The 27,869-nt window shown below is 38.8% G+C and overlaps 1 protein-coding gene across 1 annotated transcript in view; it reads right to left on the bottom strand.

Annotated features, from left to right (window-relative positions):
* ext1b (exostosin glycosyltransferase 1b) overlaps positions 1 to 27,869 on the bottom strand; it is a 138,621-nt gene that overhangs the window by 37,769 nt on the left and 72,983 nt on the right. The window contains exon 2 of the mRNA XM_055023714.1: positions 1,378 to 1,471. Within this exon, the coding sequence (XP_054879689.1) occupies positions 1,378 to 1,471 (94 nt within the window). The remainder of the gene's footprint in view (positions 1 to 1,377; positions 1,472 to 27,869) is intronic.

Below are 27,869 nucleotides of genomic sequence, written 5' to 3'. Positions count from 1 at the left end.
TATAAAACAAGAGCTCTGACCCAATACCTGATCAATAAAAATAATACGTGTGTACACCCAGATCAGGAGCAATATATAGGCCCAGAGAGCAAACATGCATCTATTGATACGCTGTGGTTTATTATTCTGCAGTGAAAACAGAAGAAATAAAGTTGAGAAAAAACACCAAATTATACAACATTTGATCCCACAGCAGCAACTCGTACAAAGTCTGAGATGTTTAAAAAGAATATCTTAATTACTTGGTTGGTGTGTGTTTACTTGATTCATAAAAGATCTCTAAATCATTTACGAGCCGCAAAGTAATAAATAAATAATAAAAAATAAATAAAAAATAAATCAATGAGACGAAGCGGGCTCAAAGCGTTTTAATTCTTTGAAACTAATAGCCTTTGTGTGTGGCTATTTTCTTCTTCTTCTTCAGTTTGAAATGGTAACATCAGGAGTGGGAGAGTTTATTACTCAGAGGTGGTGAGCTGCAGGATTGATGAGGAGAAAAGGGAATATAAAAAATAAAAAGATCAAAAGGAAAGTGGATACACAGACTTAAAAACAGATGAAAAGCGGGCAGATAGTGAGGCTGAATGTGACCTTTGGCAGAGGGACGGAGGGATGGGCGGAGAGCTGCAGGGAACAGGTGTTGTGTGTTGGTAGTTTGATGTAATGACAGCCCTGTCACTCTCGGGTCATAAAGGTGTCGTCTGAAGCAGCGCCGGCCCCTGGGCTCCACAGATGCGGCGGCGGCAGCAGCAGCCGCACGTGACCCAAAAAGACGACGCTGACCTCAAAGCGGGGCGGCGTCCGCATGCAAAGCTCAAAAGCCTCCACATTCTGCACCCTTCATCTCCAACACGACTGTGCAAAACTGATGGATCATTGAGTCAGACAAATGGAGGAAGGAGAGAAAAGGGCATATTTCACTCTTGAGTGAAGTGCAGTGTGTGTATGTGTGTGTGAGACTGCTGATAGTGAGATAAGCACACTTCTGAGGACGCACTCTGTGAACAGAAGTGTTTGGAAAGGAGAGGTAAAGGACAGTGCAGTGGAGAAATGGATGAATGGGGGGATAAGTGAGGCTGGAGGAAGAAAAGAAAATCTGCTCCATTACTAAATAAGAGCATTAACAAGTTTTAACTGATCCAGAAAGCCTCAAAATCCTGCACCATGCTGCAGTGAAAGGTGTGAGGCTCCTCAGGTCAGTGTGGCAAACTGAGCTGTCCTGGTAGAAGCTGCAGCATGCAGCTTATTTTTAAAAGAAAATTTCCTGACAGTATAAGAGATATACTTGATTCGTGTTAGAGGGGTAATTATGATTCTTTCTGGTAATGAAAGGTGACATCCAGTGTGTTTGTGCTTCACTTTGTTTTTGCTTTTTACCTGCAGCGCCTCGAGGAAGCGAAAGGAGCCCAGGCGTCTGCCGCGGGGCACCAAGCAGAAGGTGGAGTTGTGGAGCATCTCCTTGTAGTCATATCTGCAAAATAGACACAAACTGTCTGTGAGTTCACCAACACAGCAGGTTTTATTTTATTCACTGAACCCAGGACCTTCTTGCTGCAAGGCAACAGCGCTACCAACTGCACCACTGTGCAGCACCAATAGAAATACTAATAATTGTAAATGACAATTGGAATAATTACCAATTTGTTGCCAATGTATATGTACCACAGTGTTATAACAAACATGTAAAATAAAATATGATGACAGTAATAGTAAAACAATAATAATCTACTAAATAATTGCAATTGGTATTAGGTCCAACTTAAAAATGTAAATCAGCTGAAACACTGATTTCCTTGAAATCAAGGCTACAACCCCAACTGTTTATTGTTTGAGTATAATAAATGGAACATCGACCAACATATTTTATGTGTAATGATGAATTTGATGTAATGTTCACCATGTTCTCAACTAGTTACTGTATGTTTTTATGACTTCTTCTGATTTTGTGATGTAAAGCACTTTAAACTGCCTTGTTGCTGAATGTGATATGGAAATAATCTTTGTTTGATTAAATGTACATTTGTACTTCGAAAAATGCAGTTGAAAAAAGCGAGGGAAAAAAAAAGAATCTTTTGTTGGTTGTTTTAATCCCATTTTCTTCACATCCTGTTTCTACTTTTTTCTTTCTTTCCTTTCTGTCTTCAGCCACTTTGCCAGCCATTTTTCCTCCTCCTCGACATCTTTTCTCTTCCTCCAGCCCTCCGTCTCTCCTGCAGCTCCCTGATCCCTCCATTTCTCCAGCGAGGTGTGTCTTATTGCTCTCCAAACAGGGTGATCAACTCTGCCAGGGGTAATGAGCTGAGAGTGACACCTGCTTCCACCACACAGCTGGCTCCGTTTCCGTGTGATAAACCGAGATAGAAGCAAAGAAACCGAGTGTATCTGTGCATCAGTCTGCGTGTTCATGCTGCTTTTCCATGTTTTGACAGGTATTTGTGGAAACTATTATATTAGATGGATGGTTAAGTGGAAATGCCAGTTTTTGTTCTTTTTATCTGTCAGAGTCTTCCTGTTTTCCTGAACTCTTGTCAAATTATCTGTGTTTTATATAACAGCATCACACTGTAATGCAGATGTGACCTGAGACTGACACAGATACAACTGACTCAGCGTTTTCTGACCACAGATAGTCCCTTTGTTATGACTTATTTACTGATTGGGCACCACTTATTTCCTGCGCTGACGTTAAAGTCACACTGTTTTCGGTAATTACAGTTTTTTTCTGTCTGTTAACAGAAATGATCTTCATTCGTTTGGGGAACCTTTTCAGAAATTTGCCCAAAAATGAGACGTCAAGAATAAAAGTAAAATATCTCAGGAACTGCAGGGTTTAAAAGTTAACAATCTTAACAAGTGAAAGTAAATTAATAACGCGCACAACATAAAACTGAAATAAAGAGATACATTTTTGCCTTAAGAATGTGTTTGAAAGTATGCAGCAGGATCTGCATACTTTCAAACCATGCTCAAAAACTCAACATTTTGATAACTTTTAATCCCCCCTTCTTCAACGGCATACTGACCAAAGATGAAGCCGATAAACACTTCTTGGGGATTTTGTGCTAAAGGTTAAGGTCTGTGAACCTGAGAAATGGTAAAAATATTTGCCTCCCTGTACTATTTTTGTTGCTTTGATGGGGATCCACCAATACACCAATTTCCAAATCTCTACAACGTGGTTTGGACACTCAATTTAGGAGGCGCTGTGTTTGGCCACGCCTACTTTTGGTTCCAATGAAATCCCAAAATTCTGCACAGAGGACAATTCCAGGTGAAGTTTGATGAATTTTTGAATATGTTAAGGATTCCAAAAAGCTGAAATAATAAATATACGCGTTACAATTAGCAGTGCTTTCGCCATAACCATACATTACATAAAATAATCCAATTTATGAACTATTTTAATTAACAAAAATTAAAATGGGTTCTTAAATTTGTAATTCAAGTCTTTTGCTATACAGTCAGATCTGTCATAACAATTTTTGCGGGATGATAAATTGTCCCAGACGTTTTTATGGTAAACAACAGTATTGTTGCTTTTAGACAATTTTAAAGTAACATAATGGTAATACAAGAACACATCCTCAAAGATCAGCCAACTTTAAATTCTAATTAACATTTAACATAGGAAGACATTTTAAATATCCAAACATAAATAAACAAAACAACAGAAACAACAAATAGATTTAATTATAAAGTCCCTGGACAAAATTGTCCCTTAAAAACCAAAGCACCAGACTGAAAATTTTTATCATCCAGCTTCTGGTAGAAAGAGAAATGATCAGAAGCTCATTTTAATTTATTGCAACAGGCCTGTACACACTGTCCTTTTTTTAAGTGCTATGCATTATAAAATGAAAATGAGCCTATAGGTTTCCAGGTTTGAGTTTGAAAGACTTCAGAGACAGAAAATCATTTCTAAAGTAACTATAATCCATACAAGGTGAAGGTTACATGACACTAACATAGATCCTGCACCACTGATGATGCTGTGGCTGTGCTTTGTGCAGGAGTGTGACAGTGCTTGCTAATGCTTTCTCCGGTGCGTCGCGTTGCATACGGATTAAATCAAGCGGTTGACTTGCAGGTTTTTCCTCCCGAAAACAAACCCGGTAGCCGCCGAACGTCTCCTCTCAAGCCCCGCGCCACTAATGTGTGGGAACACAAAGGCCGGCGATAAAAATCCCACCCTCATTCACACCTACGTGTCGCAGAGCATCCTCAGTTATCGCACAGACTCGCAAAAACCAGCACGGCGAGGACAGGCGACAGCTGCACCTCCCTCACACTGACGTACCGTCACCTGTCGACGGAGACGAAGAAGCCATCTTAGCTCATATTTCCAACACCATCTGTCCGCCCGGACGCCGCTTGAGTAAGTTAACAGCCCACAAGACACACCGGCATCTGAAGGCAATGAATATGAATGTGGAGTTTAATGAGCAACAGTCATGTAACAAGTCTAAGCAGGCAGTTCCACCGCCTCATGTTTAATATAATACAGATTGCTTTGCATTTGTCTCCATTTTTTCCAGGTGTTTACAGGCTGAAAAGTTGCTTTATGTCCATTTAAAGCCTCTCAAGAAAACCTTCCAACATCATTCACCAAACAGATGGTTTTCTTTTCACTGAAGAGTCTTATAGAAGCATCTTTCTGTGCTTCCCGTTGTGGCTGTGTTGTATTATTTTCAACAATAAAGAAGCTCTTCAGTTTTATTTGAGCATAAAAACCATCAAAATGACACAATGTGCTTCTGTGTGAACCTTGCTTTTTTCATTAACCTGCATCTGTATGTGGGTGTGTGTGCAACAACCTCCTGAATCAGTACATGTAGCCCACATCTGAGGGACTGGAAACACAAATGTATAATAATAAGCAAGGTCAGGCAAGCAGAGAATACAACACAGGCAGAATGAAACTAGAAACAAATAGGATGACCTCTGCTTCTGCAGCCTCTTCATGAGTGTTGAGAAACTGAATTGGGTCTTTAGTCCCTAATGAGAGCATGCTACGACACTGCCATAGTAACCCGTCATTAAGAGCTTTCACTTGCACATAATTACTCAGAGACGAGCATCGTCCTGTCAGGAAGTGAAGGTATTGAAGAGGGAACTTACATTTATTTTAAGAAGCACATGACTGTGCTGGAAATGTGGTAGCAGTATGTTGCAGTCATGGCGAGGATCAGCAACATGAATAGACGCATCAGAAGGGAAAATAAATCAGATTGAAGTGACCTTTAATGTGGCATGCTTTAAATTACAGGGAGCCTACTATGCAAAACCCACATTTTGCTCAATTTCTGTACTTCCATTTTGGGTCTCAACGAAAAACAGTGCAAGCTTATTTAGATTTGGCAGACTAAAATCTCATTGTCAATTAAGAATTTTGTAATGTCATTATTTGAGTAATGAACATTTTTTGCACAAAATTATTAGTCTTAATAATTATTTATTTATTTATTAACAATTAATTTAATAATTATTTATTTATTTATTAACAATTAATTATCCTTAAGTATAGACTAAGTATACTTAAGTATACTCTAGGCTTATCCTGAATTGTTCAAGGAAGTATAATAGGTCACCTTTAAGAAAAACTATTAAATATCTCATGAATGGTGGATTTGATGGACAAAAATAACCACTTGCTACAACCAAAGTATACAGAACTCCATGAGAAGAACAAGAATAATCTGAGGCCAAAAGTTGAAAACGGCTCATCAAAAGTTGACAATAACAAATGGGACGTTACTTGGTTCGATGAGTCTCGATTTCAGCTGCAACATTCAGATAGCAGAGACAAAATTTAGCATAAACAAAATGAAAGCACTGATCCATCCTGTCATATCAACAGTTCAGGGTTGCAGTGATGTCATGGTGTTCCTTTAATAGTGCAAAACATGGAGTGAAATGTTTTATTAATAAAGTTTTTAAGTAAAAACTTGTGATTTCCTCAAGAATTTTGCAGTTGTGGTGTTTTCATTAAATAAGAAATGCAGTTAAATCACATGTGAATAAGTTTGTACTCCCAATAAGTCACTGATGAACGTGCGCTGCCATCATCCTCCTACCACTTCCTGTCGCCTTCTTCATTTCCATCAGTAGTAACATCCAGTTGTTGATCAAATGACTTGTGTGACGTGAAAATATACTAATGTTGGTACAGCTGAAAAACCACCTAGGCCCAGTGCAAAAAAATTTGTGAAATACATGATTTTTTTTTCTAAATGTATCAGCATAAATTCAATTTATGCAGTTTTAGGGTCAATGGAATCGCAGTTAATGTCTCCTTTTCACATAAAAACAAAGTTCAGAAGTTGGAAGCCTTTTTCAAGAGGTCTCGCGCTTCATGTTTAAAACAGTTTTAAGCATAAAATGTAATGAAATAGATGTACAGTAGGACAAAATGAGAGTTTAGTTTAGTTAAGGTGCAACAGGGTTTCCTTTTGTTTCACTGCTGCCACCAAATAGACAACTAGACAGTCCATCAGCTAAATGTGGTTCTCCAGAGTGATGAAAACTCACAACCCCACCCAGTCTGATTGTCTTCAGAGGAGCAGAGAGAAAAAAGATCCAATTTTCTGCTTCTTGTGACTCCTTTTTCATCATCCTCCAGGACTTCTTTCATGTACTCCTCCTCACTCTCTCACTAATTTCTGTCTTCCAAATGTGAGTTTCTGTGTGTGTTGGTTAAATAATGGATGTCTGGAACAAAATCAGGACTATAAAACTGTGGCGGCTCGTGAGCAGAACCATGTGGACTCTCAAATTGATAAAAAAATGATTGGTGAATAAACTATTAAATTGTCAAACTTTGGTTTTAAACTATTGGTTAAACCAAACTCACAAACTGCAATGAGAAAACAACTACAACATGTGTCAAACTCCAGGCGCAGGGGCCAAATCTGGAACGCCACAGCTTTTTATGAGTCTCCAAATTACATCAATAAGTCCCTCCAGTTTTTCACAAATCTGCAAAATTCATACAAAATCAACATATCTTCACATTATTTAAAAATTTTACTGAAATTTGTCTCAAAACTGGCCAAAAACATTAAGTTTAAGTGACTGCTGCCTCAGCCTTACTTTCAATACATCCGGCCCTTTAAGAACATTTTAGGGTTTTGATATGGTCTAAAATGAAAATGAGTTTGACACCCCTGAACTAAAACATTATAATTACTATGGTGGTCACACATGTAATTTAAAAGAAAAATAAGAGAAATAAAAGTTTAACAATAGAATTTACCTGAAAAATCAAGTCCTAAAACCCCCACTAAGGACAAGTGTTTGCATATTGCTGGAGCATATTGTTTGCAAGTTCCCATGAGAATGCGACAGATGTGCCGGATAAATGCAGTCCTGACTAACAGAGATAGAGTTTGGTGAAGGGGAATGTGAGAGTGTGTTATTCAGGGATCCATCCAGCCGTTTCCCTGTATAAACATTTAAGGCAGATAATGTGTTCTCACATGGGTAGAGTGACAAATATGAGCTGCAGAAGCATCTGCAGTGTTACTTTGCATTTATGTCCGTTCAGTCGCTACATCAACTTATTTACCCCACAGCTGTGCATTTATAAGTGTGTGTGCTGGCATCTGTGTGAGCACATCCAGATATGTGTGTTTGTGTGTCAATTTTGTTCAATTTTTCTCCGTTGCCGTATAACTTCTGCTATACACGGGCAAACTAATTCATTAGCCTAGTTTGCGTTCATTTGCCAGCTTATGCTAGCTCCAATTAGCATTCTAGCATGTAATGTTACAAATGTCTAGCTAAATAAAAGAGTTTCTGTACAGCAGTGAAAAAACTGAGAACAACTGGCTAAAATGTAGGTGTTTATAAAGGAATGGGGCAGCAAAACTAAAGAAAAATAGCAACAGTAACAAGCTAGCTGCTCTGTTGATGTTAAGCGCTAACAATCTTAGGCTAGCTTCAATTAAAGTGTTAAAAGTTAGGAAACATATAATAGTGTTTAGAGACTTTTTCACATCTCAAAATACTCATGCATTTACAACTTACTTGAGTACAAAATGTGCAACAGTTGCAAGCCAGCTGCTTAGTTTATGCTAAATGCTATCAATCTTTGTAATAGGCCTCAAGTCAACATACAGGTGGTTGTCACAGTTAGAGGGTAAGAAACTTATAATTAAGTGTTTGGGCACTTAGTGATATCAAAAACTGCTCAGGCATATGTCATTTGTACCACTTAAAGAATAGAGAAAAGCGACAACGATTTGACTAGTAAAAATGGCTTCTGTAGTCAAAGTAGTGACAAAATTGATATTAGAAAAGATTAATTAAGTAATTATTTTAAGTAAATTTAAATAATTTAAAGCAGTTCCAAGATTGCGCTATGTAATAATAAGTAATAAAAAGAAAAGTCAAGTCATTTAAGTTATTAAATATAAGCTATTGATAGGTAAACACTATTTTATTTATCATTAAGAGGGAATTTTGACATCATGAAAACTGACTTATGATGATAAAGAAGCTAATCGATGGCATATGCAAACCTGAAAAACTAAAATTATGTTTGGAATTTTTAATTTTGAAATATTTATCAGTCTGGTTTCCTGTCTTAATACATGAGCTCGCAATTCTTCTCTGCTGAATTTCTGGAGCTGCTGCTCCTTCCAAGATGAATGGAGCATGGAGATGTCACCCCATAACTAATCACTGTCTATTGATTGATATCCAGACTACACAGAGAAGTCAGACTATGTCTTAATTTCATGACTTTGGCAACCGTGTGAGAAACATTCCAACAACCTCCAGAAACCTTTGGATAAGCCCAAGCTAGATGTCATGAATTAAACGACACAGGCTCAGACGTGAAGAAAGACCATTACATCTAAAGAAAAGGCCACTGAAAAAGGGTAAAGCCAAGCCATCGTGTACAGACAAGCGAGGCCTGTTGAGGAATCCATTAAATGATTGATGCAGCAGACACATACACATTTTATTGCAGCCAATGATGACATAAGCCAGTTTCAGAGTCTTGCAACAGTTAGAATATCAATTTAACCTTTTGCCACATTTCAGCTGCAGCCTTTCATGTAATTTACTGGGATTTTATGTGACAGATCAACACAAAGGAGGGTATAATTCTGAAGAGGAAGCTAAAAGTTATATGGTTTTCAATTTTGTTTTTAGGTATATTTGTAGGTGAAGCGCTTAGGTCAATGCTTTGCTAGCTAGCTTTTATATCCAAATATTTGCAAGACTTTTGGGGTGCGTCTTTATCAGCTTCACACATTGGGAGCCTAAAGCTTTTGCAATGGTACTGCCACCACCATGTTTCACTATGTGGATGCTCTGCCCATTATTTTTTGTAATGGACTAAGATTCTGCTAAAAGGTTATCACAAAACCACAACAACAAAAACTTAATCTGACTACTAAACTCAAAGCTGCTCTATACTAGCAGTTTTTCAATTCATAAATTCAAAGAAATCATATTTACCTTAAGCACAAGAATTCATGCAAACAATCATGCTGTAATGTAATTTGTCTATCAGAAGTTCTGCAGCTGGTAATTTAAGACAAGGATGTGGATATAAATCCAAAACATTATTATTTAAACGTATCACATATCACTTATTCTGATAGATTATGTTAAATATAAAGTATCTTGACGTGAGGATAGATCAAACTGGAACAAGAACTCAATATGAAAGATCTTTCTGCCTGTCAGCAGCGTTTTCCTCTGATGGATCGGTTATTACTTTTTTCTCCTCTCTGCAGTTCTCAGTCACTGTCACTGTAACTGAATTCAGTCAAATCACAACACCAGAATCATTTTCACAAATCCTAAACTACCTGCAGACATTCAGAAAATGTCTGAATTGTTACGGTCCATCAATAATGCAGGCACTGCACATCCCCCTCCACTGCTTATGTATATTAAGAATATCTCTGCTGCCAATACACGATGAGCCATACTCGTCAGATTTTCCCTGGAAAGCCCCTGTTGCTGAGCGCTGCAGCAGGAATTACAAAGCAAACAGGTTTGAGGGATTTCTAAGCTGTTCTGATGGTTTTGTGTATCTGTTTTGGATCTATGGAACGACAGAAATGAGGACTGGACGGCGAGCGGATCCAGAACATCGTGTGGAATAAAACGTCCACACATCGTCTTACAGTGGAGTGAAAAAGTATTTGCCCCCTTGTAGAGGGATTATTTTTTTGTAAATACTGCACAACTTGATTGCAGAAAGAGCCTTTAAATTCTCACCGGCTGCTGTGGTTACCTGCCTTTATCTTGCAGTTTTAACGTTCACTAGCATGTTGTCAGTGAACGACAGCTGTTTATCATGAAATAATAAAATAAGTTATTGACGTATTTATGTTAGTGCATCTTAGTGATGCACTAAATGCAGGTGAGTCGATAAATGATGAGAAATGGCAGAAAAGTCGGACTACCAAACAATATTAAAACATTTTGTTCGAATAAAGACCATTAGCTCTCAATGAGATATGTTGAAATTTCTAATGAAATGTGTTTTGCTTCACATCTAAACTGCAACCCCACCACGTCTCATCGTTGTTCTTTTCATGAACATTTTTATGTTACTTTGACTCCAGACGTAGTGAGAGACATCAGATGAAAACCCAGTTTCTTCATTGTTGCTGAATCATGAATGCTGACCTTAACGAAGGGACGTGAGGCCAGCTGTGCTGTAAAAGCTGTTCTGGTTTCGTTTGTGACCTCCTGGGTTCGTTGTCAATGTTCCCCAGAAGTTATTTTAATAATCCAGGCACCGTCCTGAGTCAACTGTTGCATGTTTTCCCCATTTGTAGATGATGGTTCCCAGTGGAGTACCAAATACTATTAGGTTGTTTTATTATCCTTTCCAGACCAACAAAAAATGTATCTGCTAAGCTTCCTTAGATGATCTGAAATGTCTTAGTCTGCTTCATCGGGTTGTACTTAGCATATTTTCCAGACTATAAATCACATTTTTTATTTCACAGTTTGGCTGGCCCTGTGACTTGCTCACTTTTATGTGCTTTATTTCCTCTTCGTGGCGCATTTTTGACTTATGTGTTAAATCTTAATTCACACTGAAAAGCATGAACGTGAGCTGAAACACGGTTTCCGCAAATCAAATTTAAGACTTTTTAATCCCACTTTGAATAAAATTCAAAGCCAAAAAACTTTAAAAATAAAGAATAGTTGAGGGAATTTGCTACATTACAATGAAGCATGGCAAAATGCCCATGATAGAGCTAACAAAGCTAGCTACCTAGCTTGCATGGATATCTTAGCAGCTGGCTGTTATTAGTCTTTAATGCGTCAAACTATGAAGATGTTTATGTCTGACTCAAACTTTTCCCTGACAGAGACGTCTTGGCAGAAAAATAACTGCATTAAATTATTGACAAATTTTAAGACTGATTAACATCCAAATTTCATTTTTAAAATGAATTTAAGAATTTTAAGACCTAAATTTTAGACACACATCCCAAACAAGTTTGACATTTTGAAATAAATCTGACTACTGGAGTGACTTAAGTTTTTTCCTGTTCATGAAGCATTCCTTGGACTTAGACTTGGTTTAGAACATTGAATAATTTCACTGAACTCAGAGCCAGAAACACACAGCATTCTGGGAAATGTAGGCAGAGAAAGACCTTTAACAGCCACCAGCTAAGCAAGGTTAGTGGAATCAAATAGCTGACTCATTATATGGTTACCTAGTAACAATCTGTTGAGTCAGTTAAAGTTTCACCATTATGCATGGTAGCTGCTTTGAAATAAAAAAGAACTGCATGGAGTGAAAACTGTGGATAAAACAGCGGTTAAATAATTTTATTCATAATTTAAAGTTTATATTTTCACACAGAAGCAGGTTGGTTTGGATTAATCTTCTTTTAAAAATAAAAACATGAAGGTTCGTAATAAAGTAATTAATCATGATAAAATAGAGTCAGCTCAGTAATTTTAATTTGAATGATTTATTGTTTTTCTCATTCTACCAAAAACTGGTCAACAAAAGCCTTCAGTCTGGTCCTTTTGTTTCTACTAAACCTTTGTTACCATGACAGGCCTATTAAAATCTACATTTTTTGATTAATATCAACAACACAAGCCCTTCTGGGGGGGGATACTATATTTTTAGCAGGAATGTAAATCGTGACGCAGACTTGCACACATCAGAAACTTTGCTTGCAGCTACACTTCCTGCCAACCCTGATTCCCACTGCGTATTTTACAAACACCCTGATAACAAGAACCCTTCCTGCCACGAAGCCAATTCACGATGACGGCTTTACCCTCGCAATCTTTTCAATTTGTCCCCTGGATGCTTCCCCTGCCCGAGAGTCTGAGGCAGTTATTCAGTCACCGTCCACACAGCAGTCAGAGGTGAGGTCAATTTCAGCCCAAACGACAGCTGCTCCTCACAAGGATTCAGGAATATGAGGCAAAACAAAAACGTAGCCGATCCCTCTCCCCTTCAAGCCAACACAGTGAGTTTAGTAAGGCCGTTAAATTTGGTTAATGTCATGAGCTAGCTAAGTCACGGCCAGCTAATTTCTGTTGACTCTTTGCAACTCCGTCACTAAGTCACAGGAGGGGTCGTGATGGTCATCGTGTTCCAAAGTTGTTTTTGCCAGTTTATTCACGGTTTCCAGTGGACTTGTTCGAGTCAAGACCATTTGTCCGTGAACGTCACACACCTGGTTGGGGCTCATAGTATTAACAGAAGCTAGCTTTGAAACCGACCTGCACCTCCCTCCTCCTGGCGTGTTGATCAAATTACCGACTTTGACTGAATTCACGCCACATGATTAACGCCACCATGTCAAAAACAGCGTTTCCTCTTACGCCAGAGCAGCATCAAAAACACAAAAGACGAGACGCTAACCAGGTTTCTTCCATACTAACGGTTAGAAACGTTCCTTCTCCAAAATGCAACATTTGACGTTTTTCTAATCACACTTAAAAATCAGATTAACGTTAATATTCTTTCCTTGTAGAAAGTGTTCGTTACAAATCCGCGACAACAGCCGGGTCGGCTGCTATGAATTGCCGCCATCTTTTCTCATTAGAAGTTATAAAATAGTTTGGTTTGCACCCATGTCTTTTTCTACAGCAACCCATGATAATTTTTAAATTGAAATCAACTAAATAGAAGCGATATTAGTGTACCAGATGTCTGTTTTAGGACTAGCTTTAAAGGTCATGGAGGAGTGGGCGGAGTTCTGGAGAGCGTGACGTCACGAGCAAAGGGTCAACCATTCAGCTTATTGGCTACTACTTTTATCAAAAAATAGGTTACATTTACTTGAGTAAAAGTGTACTTTTTTATTCCACTATTCTTTTTTTTACTATTATTTCTTCTCTTTATTGAGTAGATTGATTTTGCATTTAAAGAAATAAACTTCAGAGATTGGAAACCTTAGATTCTTAGATTTCTAATCGTTTATGCTAACTCGAGCATAACTACTCAACATTCTGTACAGTACATGTCACTTTCAAATACAAATGGTTATTTTATGTGAAAGGTAACGTAAACGTTTGTTTATGTATTTATATTGAAGTAAAAGCTGGTTTACTCTGCTCCCCCCTTGATAATTTCCTCTGGAGCTGGGTCTCTTAGGCAGCAAGATGACTCCAAAGATTGCTCTTTGTGCCTGTTTTCCTTCACACTCAGAGATAGAGTCAGTAATTGGCGCTTGACTGTGTGATCTTGAGGAGGAGGGGTCCGGAGTCCGAGGATGTTCGCCGGAGCCCAGCTGTGCCCTGCTGTGCGCGGCGGTTTGCACGATTCGTGAGACGGAGCGCTGGGAGAGTGAGAGACGGTCTCAGATTTAAACATGTCAGCACATGCTCTGCGGCTGTGGTCCCCCTTTTAAACACTGACACGTTTTGTCATCAGAGCCACTGAAACGAAGAGCAAAGAGAAGGCCAGAGATACCTCTCACTGAGGCGGCCTTTTATCTCTCTCACACACACACACACACACTGAGAAAGAGAGGGAAACGCTTTAATTTGATCCATCCACATCGCGGCCGCTGCAGGCTCTCTCTAATAAATTGTTATCCAAACTCTTGAAGTCTCTTCACACTCTGACTCACACTTTTGTCCACGTCATGAAGCATAAACCACACACACACACTAGCCTTGTTATTTTCAAAGCGCCGCTGACCATTATCAAGATCCCATCTGCAGACAAACACCAGCAAAACTCTTCCCCCAATAGGTGAGGAGAAACTTAATTGCACCTAATTCCTGGTCTGCAAAACACTCTAATGTATTCCCACTGAAGATTCCTCTAAATCAAAATAAAAGCCGGGGTTTTGGAGCCACCTGGGACCCTGAACGCAACCAATCGGAGGCCAGGCTCCAATCCAGAGCAGCAGTGCAGATAAACCAGCTCTTCTGTCTGATTATTCTGCAGACTTTGGAGAGGTAGCTGCTTTTTTAATTCAGTGCATGATTGGCTTCTGGCAGCAGTCGCTCCAGGAGAGGATTTTATGAACATGGACTCGTCCTGAAGAGTCCAGTCTTTAAAGTTCAGCCAGATTTATTTCTCTTAAAGCTGCGGAATGTAACTTTTAAAATACGTTTTTAAAATATTTGTTAAAAACGTTGTGACGGTCTAATGTAAGACAAATACTCTGTTCAAAGATCACTCTCCTCCACTTCCTCATTGAGCTATTGTTGCCGTCTGAAGAAATGCACCAGAAACAACCAATCAGAGACAGGAGTAGAGTCTTAGCGCTGTCAATTACCCTCATGTTCTCGCTGCTAAATATGCTAGTGGCAGAGAAACAACACGTTGCAGGAAAACCATTTACCCCCTGTCATTGGTGGCTATGCTAACTGTATATACACAGACAATCAGTCAGGAAACGACAAAAGAGACAGAAGGTTAACATCAGCTGATTCTGTGACTGTAATATTAAAAAACGCTTCCTAATTGCATAATTTCCCGACATTTTCAACTAAGCAACAGCTTTTTTTCACGGCTCTGATTCCTCCTCCAGCTCTGCTGCCGTCTGACTCTCGCGCTCACAGGCAGTCAGGAACACGGCAAATCATTTGTGAGCGAGTTTGACATCAGCATCAAACACAGACTATGTCAGCACAGCATGACACTGGAGAGCAGCGTGATGCCTGAGACGGTGTGTGAGAGAGAGAGAGAGAGAGACGGGGAGAAGGTACAGCTGTCAATCAGGGCGGCGGGGCGAGCGAAGCGATATGCTACCCAGTGAGTTCATCAGTGCCATGTGTCAGTCACACCCCGAGATCGCATTGATTGTCTGTCGGCCCCCCGTCTGCGCGTGTGCGTTGCGTAAGTTGGAGCGAAGGGGCCGCGTTTGGTCTGAGGGGAACATCAATGAGAACGGACAGAAAAAAAATAAAATAATGGAGGCAAGAGGTGGAGGAGGGAATGAAATGTCCACTATGATGCAATTATGATTCAATTTAGATTCCTGCATCAATTATGCAAACACATTCAGGAGACATGTCAAATATTTATAGGCTCCTCAACTTCTCAAACTGGATTCATTAAGGAGCCCAAACTTAACCAGGCGGCTCATTAATCATGGATGGATGTCAGCTGGAGGTCCGCATTCACATTCTGCAGCAGTAAGGAGTGTGTGTGTGTGTGTGTGTGTGTGTTTGTTTGGTGTGTGAGCTGTTTGTCAGGATTGACCTTTGACCTGTCACCTCCGAGGTTACGGCTCGTCGCCGCAGCTGCAGTTTAATTTTCGAGAGAGAAGCTGGGAGTTTCTGATGCGACGCATCGAAATGATTCAGGATTTAAAACGGAGAAACGTGTGATCACAGAGAGGCGATGAGAGGAGGAAGAAAGGATGAAAAGGAGGAAGAAAGGATGCAAGAAAAGAAGAAAGAAGCATCAATTATGCAAACACATTTGAAGAAGGAAAGAAAGAAGGACATAAGGGATGTAGGCTGGGAGAATGCAGGGGAGGCAGAAAAAGAGGAAAGAAGGTCAGAGAAGAAGTAAGGAGGAAATGAAAAACATCTAAAGAGGAAAAGAGATGAAAGAACCAAATAGAGACAGAGGAAGAAAGGAAATAAAGAAAGGAGAAAAGAAAGGGTAAGTAAAGAAAAAGGAATTAGAAAAAGGATGAAGGGAAAGAAACGAAAGAAAAACAGAAAAGGTCACGAAGAAGGAGGGAAAGGATGGAGTGCATAAGGATAAATGGAGGAGGGTAAGGAAACGAGGAAGGAGGAAATAAGATGAAGACGATAAGAATGAGGAGGGAGAGAAGGATCAACAAGCAGGGAAGGAGGAAGGAAGGATGGAGAACAATAGGAAAGGACACAGAATGAGTCTAAAAGAGGAGAAGGAAAGTAGAAATTAAAGAGTGATGAGAAAGAATAGAAGGACAAGAAAAAACAGAAAACAAGGCGGGATGGAGGGGAAACGAGAGAATAAGAAATGAAACAGAATGGAACGGAAGGAAAGAAGGAAGGAAGGAAATCGTGGTCCTGGTTTTCAGCTGGAGGTCAGCATTCAGATTCAGCTGCCATCTCCAGACCTGTGAGTGTGTGTGGATCAGTGTGTGAGCTGCAATGTGGCTGTTTGTCAGGGCTGACCTCTGACCTGTCACCTCTGGGGTCACGGCGCATCGCCGCAGCTGCAGCTTAATATTCTGCATCGTCTTCACAGGCAAGAGAAACTCAGAGGGCAAATCGTAATATTGGCGACCGAGTGATGAGGCGGCGGTGGCGAGGCGAGGCGGCGGTGGTGATGGCGAGGCGAGGCGAGGCGCCACCTGAGGCCGGGCGGCGGCGGATTTTCTGCTCTAGTACATCAGAACTTAAACAGGTTCCAACAGAATCATTATTCAGAAAATGTAAAAATATTCCAGGGAGCCTCCATTACAGCGCAAAATTAATAGAAATTCAGTTTTAATAACAAATAACACAGAATTGGCTAAAAATATAATTGCTTTGGAAGGAGGAAAGCAGCAACCATGCACTGGAAATTAAACATATTTGATCATTAGCCACCGCTATAAAATCAGGAGTTGATTACTGAATTATTTGACTATTATTTGAATAATCAATTAATCGTTTAAATGCTTGGATTGTTCTAAATAACATGTATTATGATCCCATATGAATCATGTCATTTCTTAAAGCTGTGGCACAGATTTTAAATTCCTTCTGAATGCGTTTGACCCAGAATTACCCGACCCAGAACGTTGCGGGTGTTTGACCCAGCAGCTACGTCAACAGTCTTAAACGGTAATTACAACAACTCATGCGTCAAACTGTCTGAAAGAATAATAAAACGATCTCAAGCAGAGTGAGGCGGGTCTCCATGAAGGGAGGGTAAGTCTATAAAATGAATTCCACCGTCTTTTATTTTAACAACCAGGCGCTGCAATTTTGTTTCACGTCATTCAATGTGTGAAACATGCATGAACTGGATGATCATGACTCTTTCAGAGTCAAACAGGAAAAGAGCTCGATAAATTAGAAACAGAGAAGTTTTGTGTGAAAGAGACTAGAACCACAGAAAAAATATTAACTCAGAATTTTGAGAAAAAGGTTTAAATAAATTCTTATAATTCTGATTTTAATTTAAAAAAAGTACTTTCTCTCTTAAACTACTTTTCTTTTTCTGTGTTGGATAGACACTTCTGTGTATTCACAAACTGTATGCATGAAAGGAAAAAAACCTCAATAAAAAGACTGATTATATAAAAAAAAGACTTTTCTTCTGACAATTCCAAGAAAAAAGTCAAGAATTCTGATATTTTTCTCAGAATTCTCAAATTTCTTTTGAGAAATTCCAAGAAAAAATTGGGAACTCTGATTTCTCATAGTTCTAACATCATATATAAAATTTTTCCTCAAAATTTAGTTTTTGTCCTCCAAATAATTTCAAGAAAAAGTAATCTCCCAATTCTAAATTCTGAAAAAGTCAGAATTCAGAAATTTTTCTCAAGCTTCTATGAAAAGAGTAATTCTGATTTCAATCTAAAAATTCTGACTTTTTCTCTCTTGAAACAACAATTTCTCAGAATTCTTTGAGAAAATATAGAATTCTGATGTTTTTCCTCAAAATTCTCAATTTTCTCATTTCTGTTTTTCTCAAAACTTTTACTTCTCATAACCCTGAATTCTGGCTGTTTCTGTTAAAGTTCTTTCTCTAAATTATAAAAAAAGTTGATGTTCTGAGATCTCATAATTCTGATTCTAATCAAAAAATTCTCACTTTTTATCCTTTATGTCTTAAGTTTCTTTTTTCTCAAGTTTTTAAGAAAAAAACTAAAAACTTTTAACACATTCCTCCTGTTATGTCATTGCTCAGTTTCACCCCAAAGCTCCCACTGATGTATGTTAGCTGTTTGACAGATGGAGGCTAAAAGAGTCTCAGACGATTGAACCCAGGGCCCGAGTGGGGTGGGTTCAGCGGGCAGAGGTCAAAGGGCACAGCAGTCCCCACCCTGAGCAACAAAAGGGTCGACTAAGCCTTTAAGTGAAGACGGTTTGGACTGAAGCCGAGTCGTTCAGTGTCAGGATTCCCACAGTGAAACTCAAGAATCTTTCAAGCATTTTCAAGGTAAGTTTTTAAACTTTTCAAGCATCCAAACTTTGGAGATAAAAACAATACAAATGAACTAAAAGAGAGATATTAAATTCACTATTATCTGTTATTTGTCATTTTATAAGTCATTGTTTTGTGGTGATATTCTACATTCTGCTGCAGGGATAAATTAAAGTAACATAAAACAAAATTTTATGTTTTGAAATTTACATTGACTCAAAGACAAAAAGTAATTTTACAAAAAAAAAACTAAATTTAATCTTTTATTTGAATTATACTGGTCAATATGCCACAATAAAAAGTAAAAAAGAAAAATCCTTCTTTGCATCGCCACAGATTCCAGACGTTAAATTGCACTTTATAGTAAATCTGTCAATAACAAGCACTTTCCAAATACCTAATTGAAATTCAAGGATTTTCCAGGATTTCCAGGACCCGGCAGTGTGGTTCTGCAGCTCATTGAGTCGTGTTCGCACAACTTTTCCTTTGACTTCCTTTGATTTGCAGCGTCTGTTTCTGTGCAAACCGCAGAGACCTCATGTTCATGTCAGACTGCATGTGCCTGTCTGAGCGCGCCGAAACCTTCTGCCCCGTCCTGCAGGCCTGACCTACAGCGCTCTGAGAGAGAGAGAGAGTGTGTGTGTGTGTGTGTGTGTGTGTGTGTGTGTGTGTGTGTGTGTGTGTGGAACAGCTGTTCAGCAGCGCCGTGCGGACAGGTCAAGGGGAGAAATCGACGGACTACAGCTGTGGCCCTGGGGCCTGTGGGAACTGTGGCCACAGCGATGTGGGAGAGAAGAGGCAGAGAAAGAGATTAGAGAGAGAGAGAGAAAGATGGAGAGAGAGAGATGGAGAGAGAGAAGATGGAGAGAAATGAGGAGGACAAGATGGCCATCAGGAAGGAAAGAAGCGAGGAGAAAAGGACGAGCATGAGGAAGGAAGGAAAAAAGTAAGGAAGGATGAACATAAGAAGAAAAGGAAGGTTACACATGGAAAATGAAGACAAACGACAATAAATTTGAATTTACGCAAAAAAGCTAGCTAGCTAGCCAGCCTGGGGATGCTTGATGCTAGTTACCGTCTAGAGTCACAGAACATAATGAAGACGTCAAAGTGCGACTTCACGTTCCTCAAAAAAAAAAAAAAAAAAAAAAAAAAAACACATGAAATATGAGATTAAATTCATTTTTAAATGAATGTAAGACTTTAAAGACACCCTGGAACAGCTACAAGTTGGAAACTAACACTTATTTCAAGGCAGAGCATCACGTGATAACTCTGCAAAACCACTTCATAGTTTTGCACAGTCAATCATGAGCCGGGCCGCCGCTCCGGCAGAAAGAAACCAGAACCGGCAGAACGGCAGAGAAAACTAATAAGCCTCCTGCAACTTGAGAGAAATGGGCTCATCTCACCGAGGCACCAAGAAAAACTACCCAAGCTGTTGCACGTCTTTTCAGAGAACAAAAAAATTTTTTAAATTGCTTGAACCCAACACTAAATCCTTTCTGCCTGACAGATTCAGCAAAAGGCTAATATCTCCTGCAAGAATAATATTATGGAAGCATACAAGGGAACAGAGCAGGAGATGGAAGTAGGCCAATTTACAGCTGCTGCAGCTCTGGAAGGAGACGGAAAGAAAGGAAGAGGAGTTCAGAGGACTTTCTGCAAAAAAGGAAAGAGAAAAGAATGCTTCTTTCCACTCAAGCAGAGCGTAAATTAAACATCGCAGACTGCCATCTGCGAGGCAAGTGAACCAGAAATCATTAAGACCTGGAGATTTAAAGCGATTTAAATATGATTTAAACAAGAAACAAAGAAGATGAGCCAACATAAACGCTACAGCTACACCGCAATCACTTATTAATCACTAAACAAAAATCAAGCCTGAAATTATAATTGACTGAATGTTCTGTTCTGTGTGGGAAATGTTTGAGTGTTTTTTGTTGTTGAATCCTGAAACATAAAGTGGCTTTGTGACTCATTGTCATGACAAGTCAAAATTTGTACTTTATAATTAATTTATACTCAATCAAAATTTATACTTTGACTCAAATAATCATGTAAATTGGATTAAATGCATAAAAAGTCAAATATTTGCATTGTAATCAATTTTTTTTTTATCGTGATTACAAATAAAAACTAACAGGTATCAGTCTTGAACTGCAGTTGGGGACAACAAACAGAAGAAAAAAATCTGTTTTTCGACCCACACTTCGGACACCCTCGATGATGAACAATAAACACGAGGCGCCAGCTCTACTGCTGCTGTCATGTTTGATGAGAATTTAAATCGATTGCAAACAGATCTGACGTACAAGAAGGTTTGATTTCCTGCTAACTGATGAACCGACGGAGATAAGCGTCGTCTCGTACGTCGCTGACGGTCACACATGGAGGAGCGCGCAGACAAAAGGAGGAAGTAGGTGTCGCTCCTCTACCCGGAGAAGGTTTCCACGGGTGCAGCTGTTATCCCCAAGTCATCTCCTATCAGCGCGCGCCGCTGGAGTCAGGGCACGTCCGCCGCTGGGATGACTCCGCGCCGTCACCCGCCGGGATTTCTGCACATTTATTTTCTCAGGGAGAGAGGAAGATGACTAATTTTCCTTCCAAAGCAGCCAGGAATGAAAAGTCAAACTCTAGTTATGCGGTGGGAGGATTGCAGTGGAATATTCATGCACTGCGTGCTAAAACCAGTGGAAGCTTCTGATTCAGGCAATGAGGCTCTCCACCCAGGGGAGAACAAGCATTTGGGGTGGAAAGAAAAAAGAAGTTGTTTTCAGTTGAGAGCCAAACCAGTTTTTTGTTCTACACTGTTTTCCAAATTATTATGCAAATTGGATTTAAGTGTCATAAAGATCTTTTTTTTTTTTGTTGTGCTGTTAAATCTATAGTTGGTATTGGGAATCTTAAAAATGTAAATTGAATCACTACGATTAATTTCAGAGAGCTGGGTTCATTAGTTTGTGTGGTGAGCTCAATTAAAGCAAATCTACTTAAGAAGGATGTTCCACATTATTAAGCAGGCCACAGGTTTTAAGCAATATGGGAAAGAGAAAAGATCTCTGCTGACAGAAATCATCAGAGAGTGTAATGTCGTATGACAAGGTATGAAAACATTAGATATTTAACAAAAACGGAAGAGTTATCATCGTATTGTGAAGAGATTTGTGGCTGATTCAGAACAAAGATGGGCTTATACAGATAAAGGCGTAATGAGGAAGGTTTCTCTTAGATAAATTCATTGTATTAAGACAGCAGCTATTAAAATGCCCTTACAAAGCAGCAAACAGTTATGAGAAGCTGCTGGTGCCTCTGAGCCTCAAGGTGGAAGATCCTCCAGGACTTGTCTTGCATATTTCCCAATTTTCTTCCTGGGTTCTACTTACTCTGGACATGATGTTAGAGAAAACAACTTAAGCTGCTCAATGCTTCACTGTGGAAGTTTTGGCCTCTAATGAAGTAACTAAGGAAAAACAAAAAACCTGAGCGTCATTGTGGAAACTCTGCTGCCATAAAAGCAAACTATTTCTGCATTCCTAAACGATACTTGATCACCTTAACGTGCATTCTGCTCCAAACATTAGTCCCGTTTCAAATCTAAAAACACACTCTTAAGCTTGTTTGATGGAGAGGAAAGTTCACGTCCTTCCCTGTAAAAGCAATAATCTCATCAAAACGCTCTCTTCCCTCCTCCGAGACAATATAAATGAGACGGGAGAGAACATGAAGAGGCAGCTCTGGCTCCACATTGAAGTTGAACAATTTGCAGGTCTGTGAGACGTTCCTTCCAAGATCTCTCGTTCTCTCACATCTGCAGCTGCTTCTTTACTCTTCTATCTGTGAAGGACTTAAGAACAACGGAGGTGGGGACCTAAACGAGACGTGAGGAACGTTTGACAGTGATTAACGGCGGCATCGGGCCTTCAAACCCGTCCGCCTCGGTTTATTCACAGGTGATCATATGGATACAAACTGGGAATCTTAAAAATGTAAATGCGTTGTGTAAATAAGTCTCCGGTTTATCTCCTTCCTCATTCCCTTTTCCATTAAGAGGTGACACAGTCAGAAATTTCTGCGGTGCAGTGGAGCAGAGCCTAGCGAATGAATGGAGGGATATTGTTTCCACAGAGTCGAGGTTTTGGTTTCCAGAAACATTCCTACCTCTTAGCCTCAAAAGACAGGAACATGGAAAGGTAACCTGAGGTAAAAGTTTTAGTTAGGAAACACAGACAGGGTTGATCTAGGACAGAAGCATTAGCACCACATGGTCCAGTTCACTGAATGCGGAGTTGATCTTTTTCAAAGTTTTGTTTTCCAACGGTGACCAGGATAGGATGGGTTTATGGCCGATACAAAACATAAACATTCCATCTTTAGAACAAAATTATTCTTAGATAATAAGATTTTAGTCTATTTTGAGCTTCTTTTGGCTGTTTTAGGGCACTTTAAATGGAAAATTAATTGTAAATCTTTGAAAAGCAGAAGTGGGGCCTCCTGTACAATCAACAAAAATGCAACAAATAGTTTCTGGATTATAAGTAAACAACTTAGGAAGAAGACATGAGCGCAACTTCCTCTTTCCAAAAACTGTAAACAAAAATGGAGTAGATTTTAGAGGTATTTCTCAGGAGCCATTTCTCTCACTAGCGCTTGAATCTTGCATTCCTTTTGGCTGTACCTACCCAGAATGCACTGCTCTATCGGTCGCATATCATTCAGAGTGGCGACAATAGAAAAATGCATTTCAATTAAAGGTCTCAGTTTATGAAATAATTTTCATAGTGAGATCAAATAATCTAAATCTCCTGTACTCAAAAGAAATTAGAAAATTATTATGATAAAACAAGATGCTTTTGAATAACAATGTTATTTATTTAATTTTTTTGCATATTTGAAGTTGTCTTCTGATTTTAGATTTGGTGGAATGACCAAGAGGTTTTAATGGGTTTCAGCAACATTCACAGTTTTTTCCAGATCTAGAATTTCACACCTCAGAAAACAAAGTGCTTATCCTACTTTATGTTATCTAATGAAGTCATTTGTTTAACTGTCTATTTCTCTCATTATTTAATAGTTTTGTGTAATTTGCTGCCACAATGAAGCAAAAGTGGATAATCTTGCTGTTTGGACCAGAAATTAAAGAAATGAATGATGGTTTAGAGTTGTACGGTTAAAAACTTGACAGGAAAGCACAAACTTGGAGTCACCACATCTTTTTAAAAACTGCCAAGACTCAGCTTTTTGTGCAGCCGAACAGAGCTGAGGGAAATTATCTGATCGCCTTTGATCTAACTGGAATGTCGTTTCCAATCTGAGCGTGTAATTCTGCTTAATGGGACGCCTCAGCAGCAGCTCCGTGTTGTTGCTCCCCCACCCTGCACTCCGACGATGGCACACTTTACACTTCCTGAAAGTCAAAGCGCCGCCGCTGCTTTTAAAGCCTCAAATGGAGAGTCTGCCTGGTAAACCGGTCGAACAACGACAAACACAAACTCAGAGGATGTGATGTGGTTTCATATCTCGACATCACTCAAAGCAGCAATTCAACAGAAATAAAACGTACATTTTTTTACTCCAACATCTGAGGGAATGGCGCTCTGTTTAATCCTGCAGTAATAGATTTACCTCCAACTGAGAGTCTAATTACCAAAGCCATAAATGCTAATAGTAGTGCTAATCATAACTACAACATTATGAGTTTGAAAGGACACAGGGCTCGCTTTGCCCCGGTATCCGCCGAGATTTTCGACCTTTTCAAATCACAAAGCATGTTTAAAAAAAGGTTCAAGTTTCCTCTTTCTGCTCCCAGCTATGATACTACATCAGGGCCGCAATATTTTAGTAATCAAGTATTCTACCAAATATTCTTACAATTAATCAAGTAATCGGATGAAAAAAATTGATAAAATAAAATATTGGTAAATCTAACTTAGCAGCGTTACCATCGGAAATCAATATCAATCCAATTTTTTATATTTGAGCATCCTAACAAAGAATTTAGAAAATAGCTTGCTTTCTATGTTAACCTGAAGAATAGTTATACAAAAATCTGAAATTATATTCAATTCAGTAATAGTGAGACGTCCTCACAAATACCCTTATAAAAATGTCTATACAGCTTTTAGTTTGTGTTCATCTTCAGTCAACTTAATTCACTATACATAGCCCACCCATTTACACCTTTTGTGTTCATGTTAATGAAGGGATTTGACACCTTCGTTCGTCACACACAGAAACACGTTTACCAGCTGATATATTCAGATATATTTAGTTTCTGGTTTGTTCATGACGCTACACTTTCATTAAGCATCAAGCAGCCCATCGTGTTTTGTTTATCTGCACACCTGTATAAATACACCCGCCGCGCACTTCACCGCCGTTCGCTCTGAACCAGCAACATTCACACATTTTCCTTCTTATTTTACTGCTTTGAGGAAGGTCACCACATTTCCTCTGCTAGCTACTGTAGCAAACAGGTTTATTAGAGAAAATATTTAATAACGTTATGAGACATGTAAACAGTGATTCAACATACTATTAATGGTAAAAGAGCAATTAAAAGGAGCCTTAGAAGTTGATTGTTTTACAGATACAATGTTTTCACATGTCAACAAATTACATTTTATGATAACAAAAATAGATTTTAGCTCCAAGGAACCAATAAACTAATAAGACCTGGTTGCAGGTCTTATTTAGATTGTTGGCTTAAAAATAGACTGTATAGTTATTCCAATAATAAACAGTAAATAAATTAATCATTGATCATATTATCTTTTTCTCTTTTCTCTGTTTTTACCAAAAAGTGGATGATAAAAGTTTTCAATCTGATGTTTTGGTCTCGAGGACAGGACAATTTTGTTTAGAGATTAAATAATTCACTATTTGTTGTTTCTGCTGGCTTATTTTGGATATTTCCAATTACAGTGTTAAATGTTCAGTAAAAATGAAAGTTTATTGATTGAATTACCGTTCTTGAAATTGGTCTCAAAACAACAATATTATCATGTATTGCAATAACGTCTGGAGCAATTTATCATCCAGAAAAATCCCTCAACTCAATCCAGGTTGATTTATTGAAGATTAAATCTGAGATTATAAAATATATTTCTCTAATATGTCTGATTTAATATGAATATGTTTGGATATTTACAAGGAAAAAAGAATAAAGATGCTCCCTGCACTTCTGGTCTTTTATCTAGTCTGACTATCATCCTCGGTAATAAGTGGGTCATCGTCGGCAGTGGCATCGTACACACACACACACGCGCACGCACACACACACCCACATACACACACACGTGCGTGCACACACACACACACGCCTTCAGAGGGAGATGTTCAAAGCAGCTAAATAAAACATTTAAACATGTTTAAGAGGTTTTCTCTGCGCTCTCTCCTCCAGCCTTGGCTTGTTTTGCTTTCTCCTCTGCTCTCCGCTGGGTTAAGTCTGGACTTCTGTTGTATTCTTTAGCAGCGACCTCGGGTTAAATACGTTTAATTAGCACTCGGATGATCTACACGCCTCCTTCAAACCGACATGAGCGATTCTTCTGTGATGGATTTGTAAGGCAGCATTTGGACTAAGATGTCTCCCAAAGGCCTGTTAATCCCCCTGGTGTGGGTTGAGGTCCAAATGCAAACACAAACTCAGACCGGAGCGCGTTTCCTTGAACGCTTCCTTCCAACCTTGAGGCCTTTTTCATCCACATCACCCAGAGCTGCAGAGCTGCCTCTGGTGGGTTTCTGCTGCTTAATACCCAGAAGCAATATGTATTTTACTCCAAAGGTCAGGAGTCTCTCCACATCAGGAGGCAGCATGGTCTGTCCACATTTTGCCTGGAAGAGGAGGACATTGTGTTCAGCAATACTCTTACAGAGTAAGTGTGAGGTACAATACGTTGACTCTGAATCTCTGCAGCATGAACTGCACGTCTTAAACTAAAGAATGGTCTTCTGACATTTATATTTGCTGTTGAACCCATTTGGCTTATAAAAATAATTTTGGGAAGTTAAAACTTTGAATATTTCTTTCAGTTTGACTAATCATTCCTGCAGTTTCTCATGTTGCCAAGAGGGTGCACTGTCTTCAGAGATTACAATGCTTGGTCCATTGTCTTAAAGGTGACCTATTATGCTTCACTGAACAAATACAACACATGTCCATTACATTTTTTGCACAAAATCATTCTTACATAAAGTTTAATCTATCAGTTCTGCCTGTTTTGAGCTGTTTTTATGGCGTCTTGTCACTTTAAATCCAAACAAACAGCTGCTGGCCACGCCCCCAAATCAACGGATAGTCTGGAAAATACAGTATATAATAACTCAAAAATACTAGAAATCTTTGTTGTACCTGATTATGAATTAGAAGGATTTAATTTGAAGAAGTTGTTCAATTAGAACAGTTTCTCTTCGAGTGGTTTACATCAGTATCACATTTAATAATTGTGAGCTGAGAGCGTAAATATAAAAGCAGGATATCTGAGGTGAAGCAGTCCTTTCTACTTAAATGTAACATATTTTATGTGGTCAAGTGTTTCTCCAGAGATTTTAAACATGTAGGTTAATGCCCTAATTACTACTTCAGTCCATGAAAACAGTTTTATAACATCTTTTTTTTTTTGGCTCAGAAAGGAAGCCTCAACCTAAAATTAGGTCTTGGATTTCTTTTTAGGATTTCTATAATAAACAGGAAGTGTGCAGAGGGAAATAAATGAGCAGCGGAGGCCACAAGGGTCTTAAAACAACATACCATTAAGACAACATACCATTGAGAAATGGGATCCAGTAATTGTTGAGATAGACCATTCTGGGGAGTCATTATTTCCTCCAACTATAGAGGAGTGCATCATTAACTCCTTTTCATCGGATAGAAAGCAGTTTGGAGGACTGCTTCTTTTTTTTATTCGATGAATGAAAGATGATTGACTGCAAAAACATTTCTTCAAAAATCCCAACTGTAAACTGTACTCAATGAGTTATGAGTAATAGCTTCCATTATTTTGACTTTTCATGTGAAGATACTTGCTTTTAGTAGTTAGGCTAACGATCCAAATCAATGAGAAAAAAAAAATTTGATATTGTATGGACAATAAAAGCAAAGTATTACAAAAATGTCTAAAAGGAAAGCAAAATAAACCAGATAGTGCTTCTCTGTAGAGCAATACTTCTGCTTATTTCCTAAGGGTAATGGTGACAAAAACAAGAAATTAGGAATAGAAAGCAAAAACGTTTCTCCACAATTACAGGAGTAACATTTTTTGTCTAAGAGAAAAAGAGAATAAAACTGAAAACCAGAGCTGCGAAACAAATCACCCTCACT

This window comes from Poeciliopsis prolifica, unplaced genomic scaffold, assembly GCF_027474105.1.
Source record: "Poeciliopsis prolifica strain line A6 unplaced genomic scaffold, Auburn_PproV2 SCAFFOLD105, whole genome shotgun sequence".
Taxonomy (NCBI): domain Eukaryota; kingdom Metazoa; phylum Chordata; class Actinopteri; order Cyprinodontiformes; family Poeciliidae; genus Poeciliopsis; species Poeciliopsis prolifica.
This window is presented reverse-complemented; position numbering and strand designations above follow the sequence as displayed.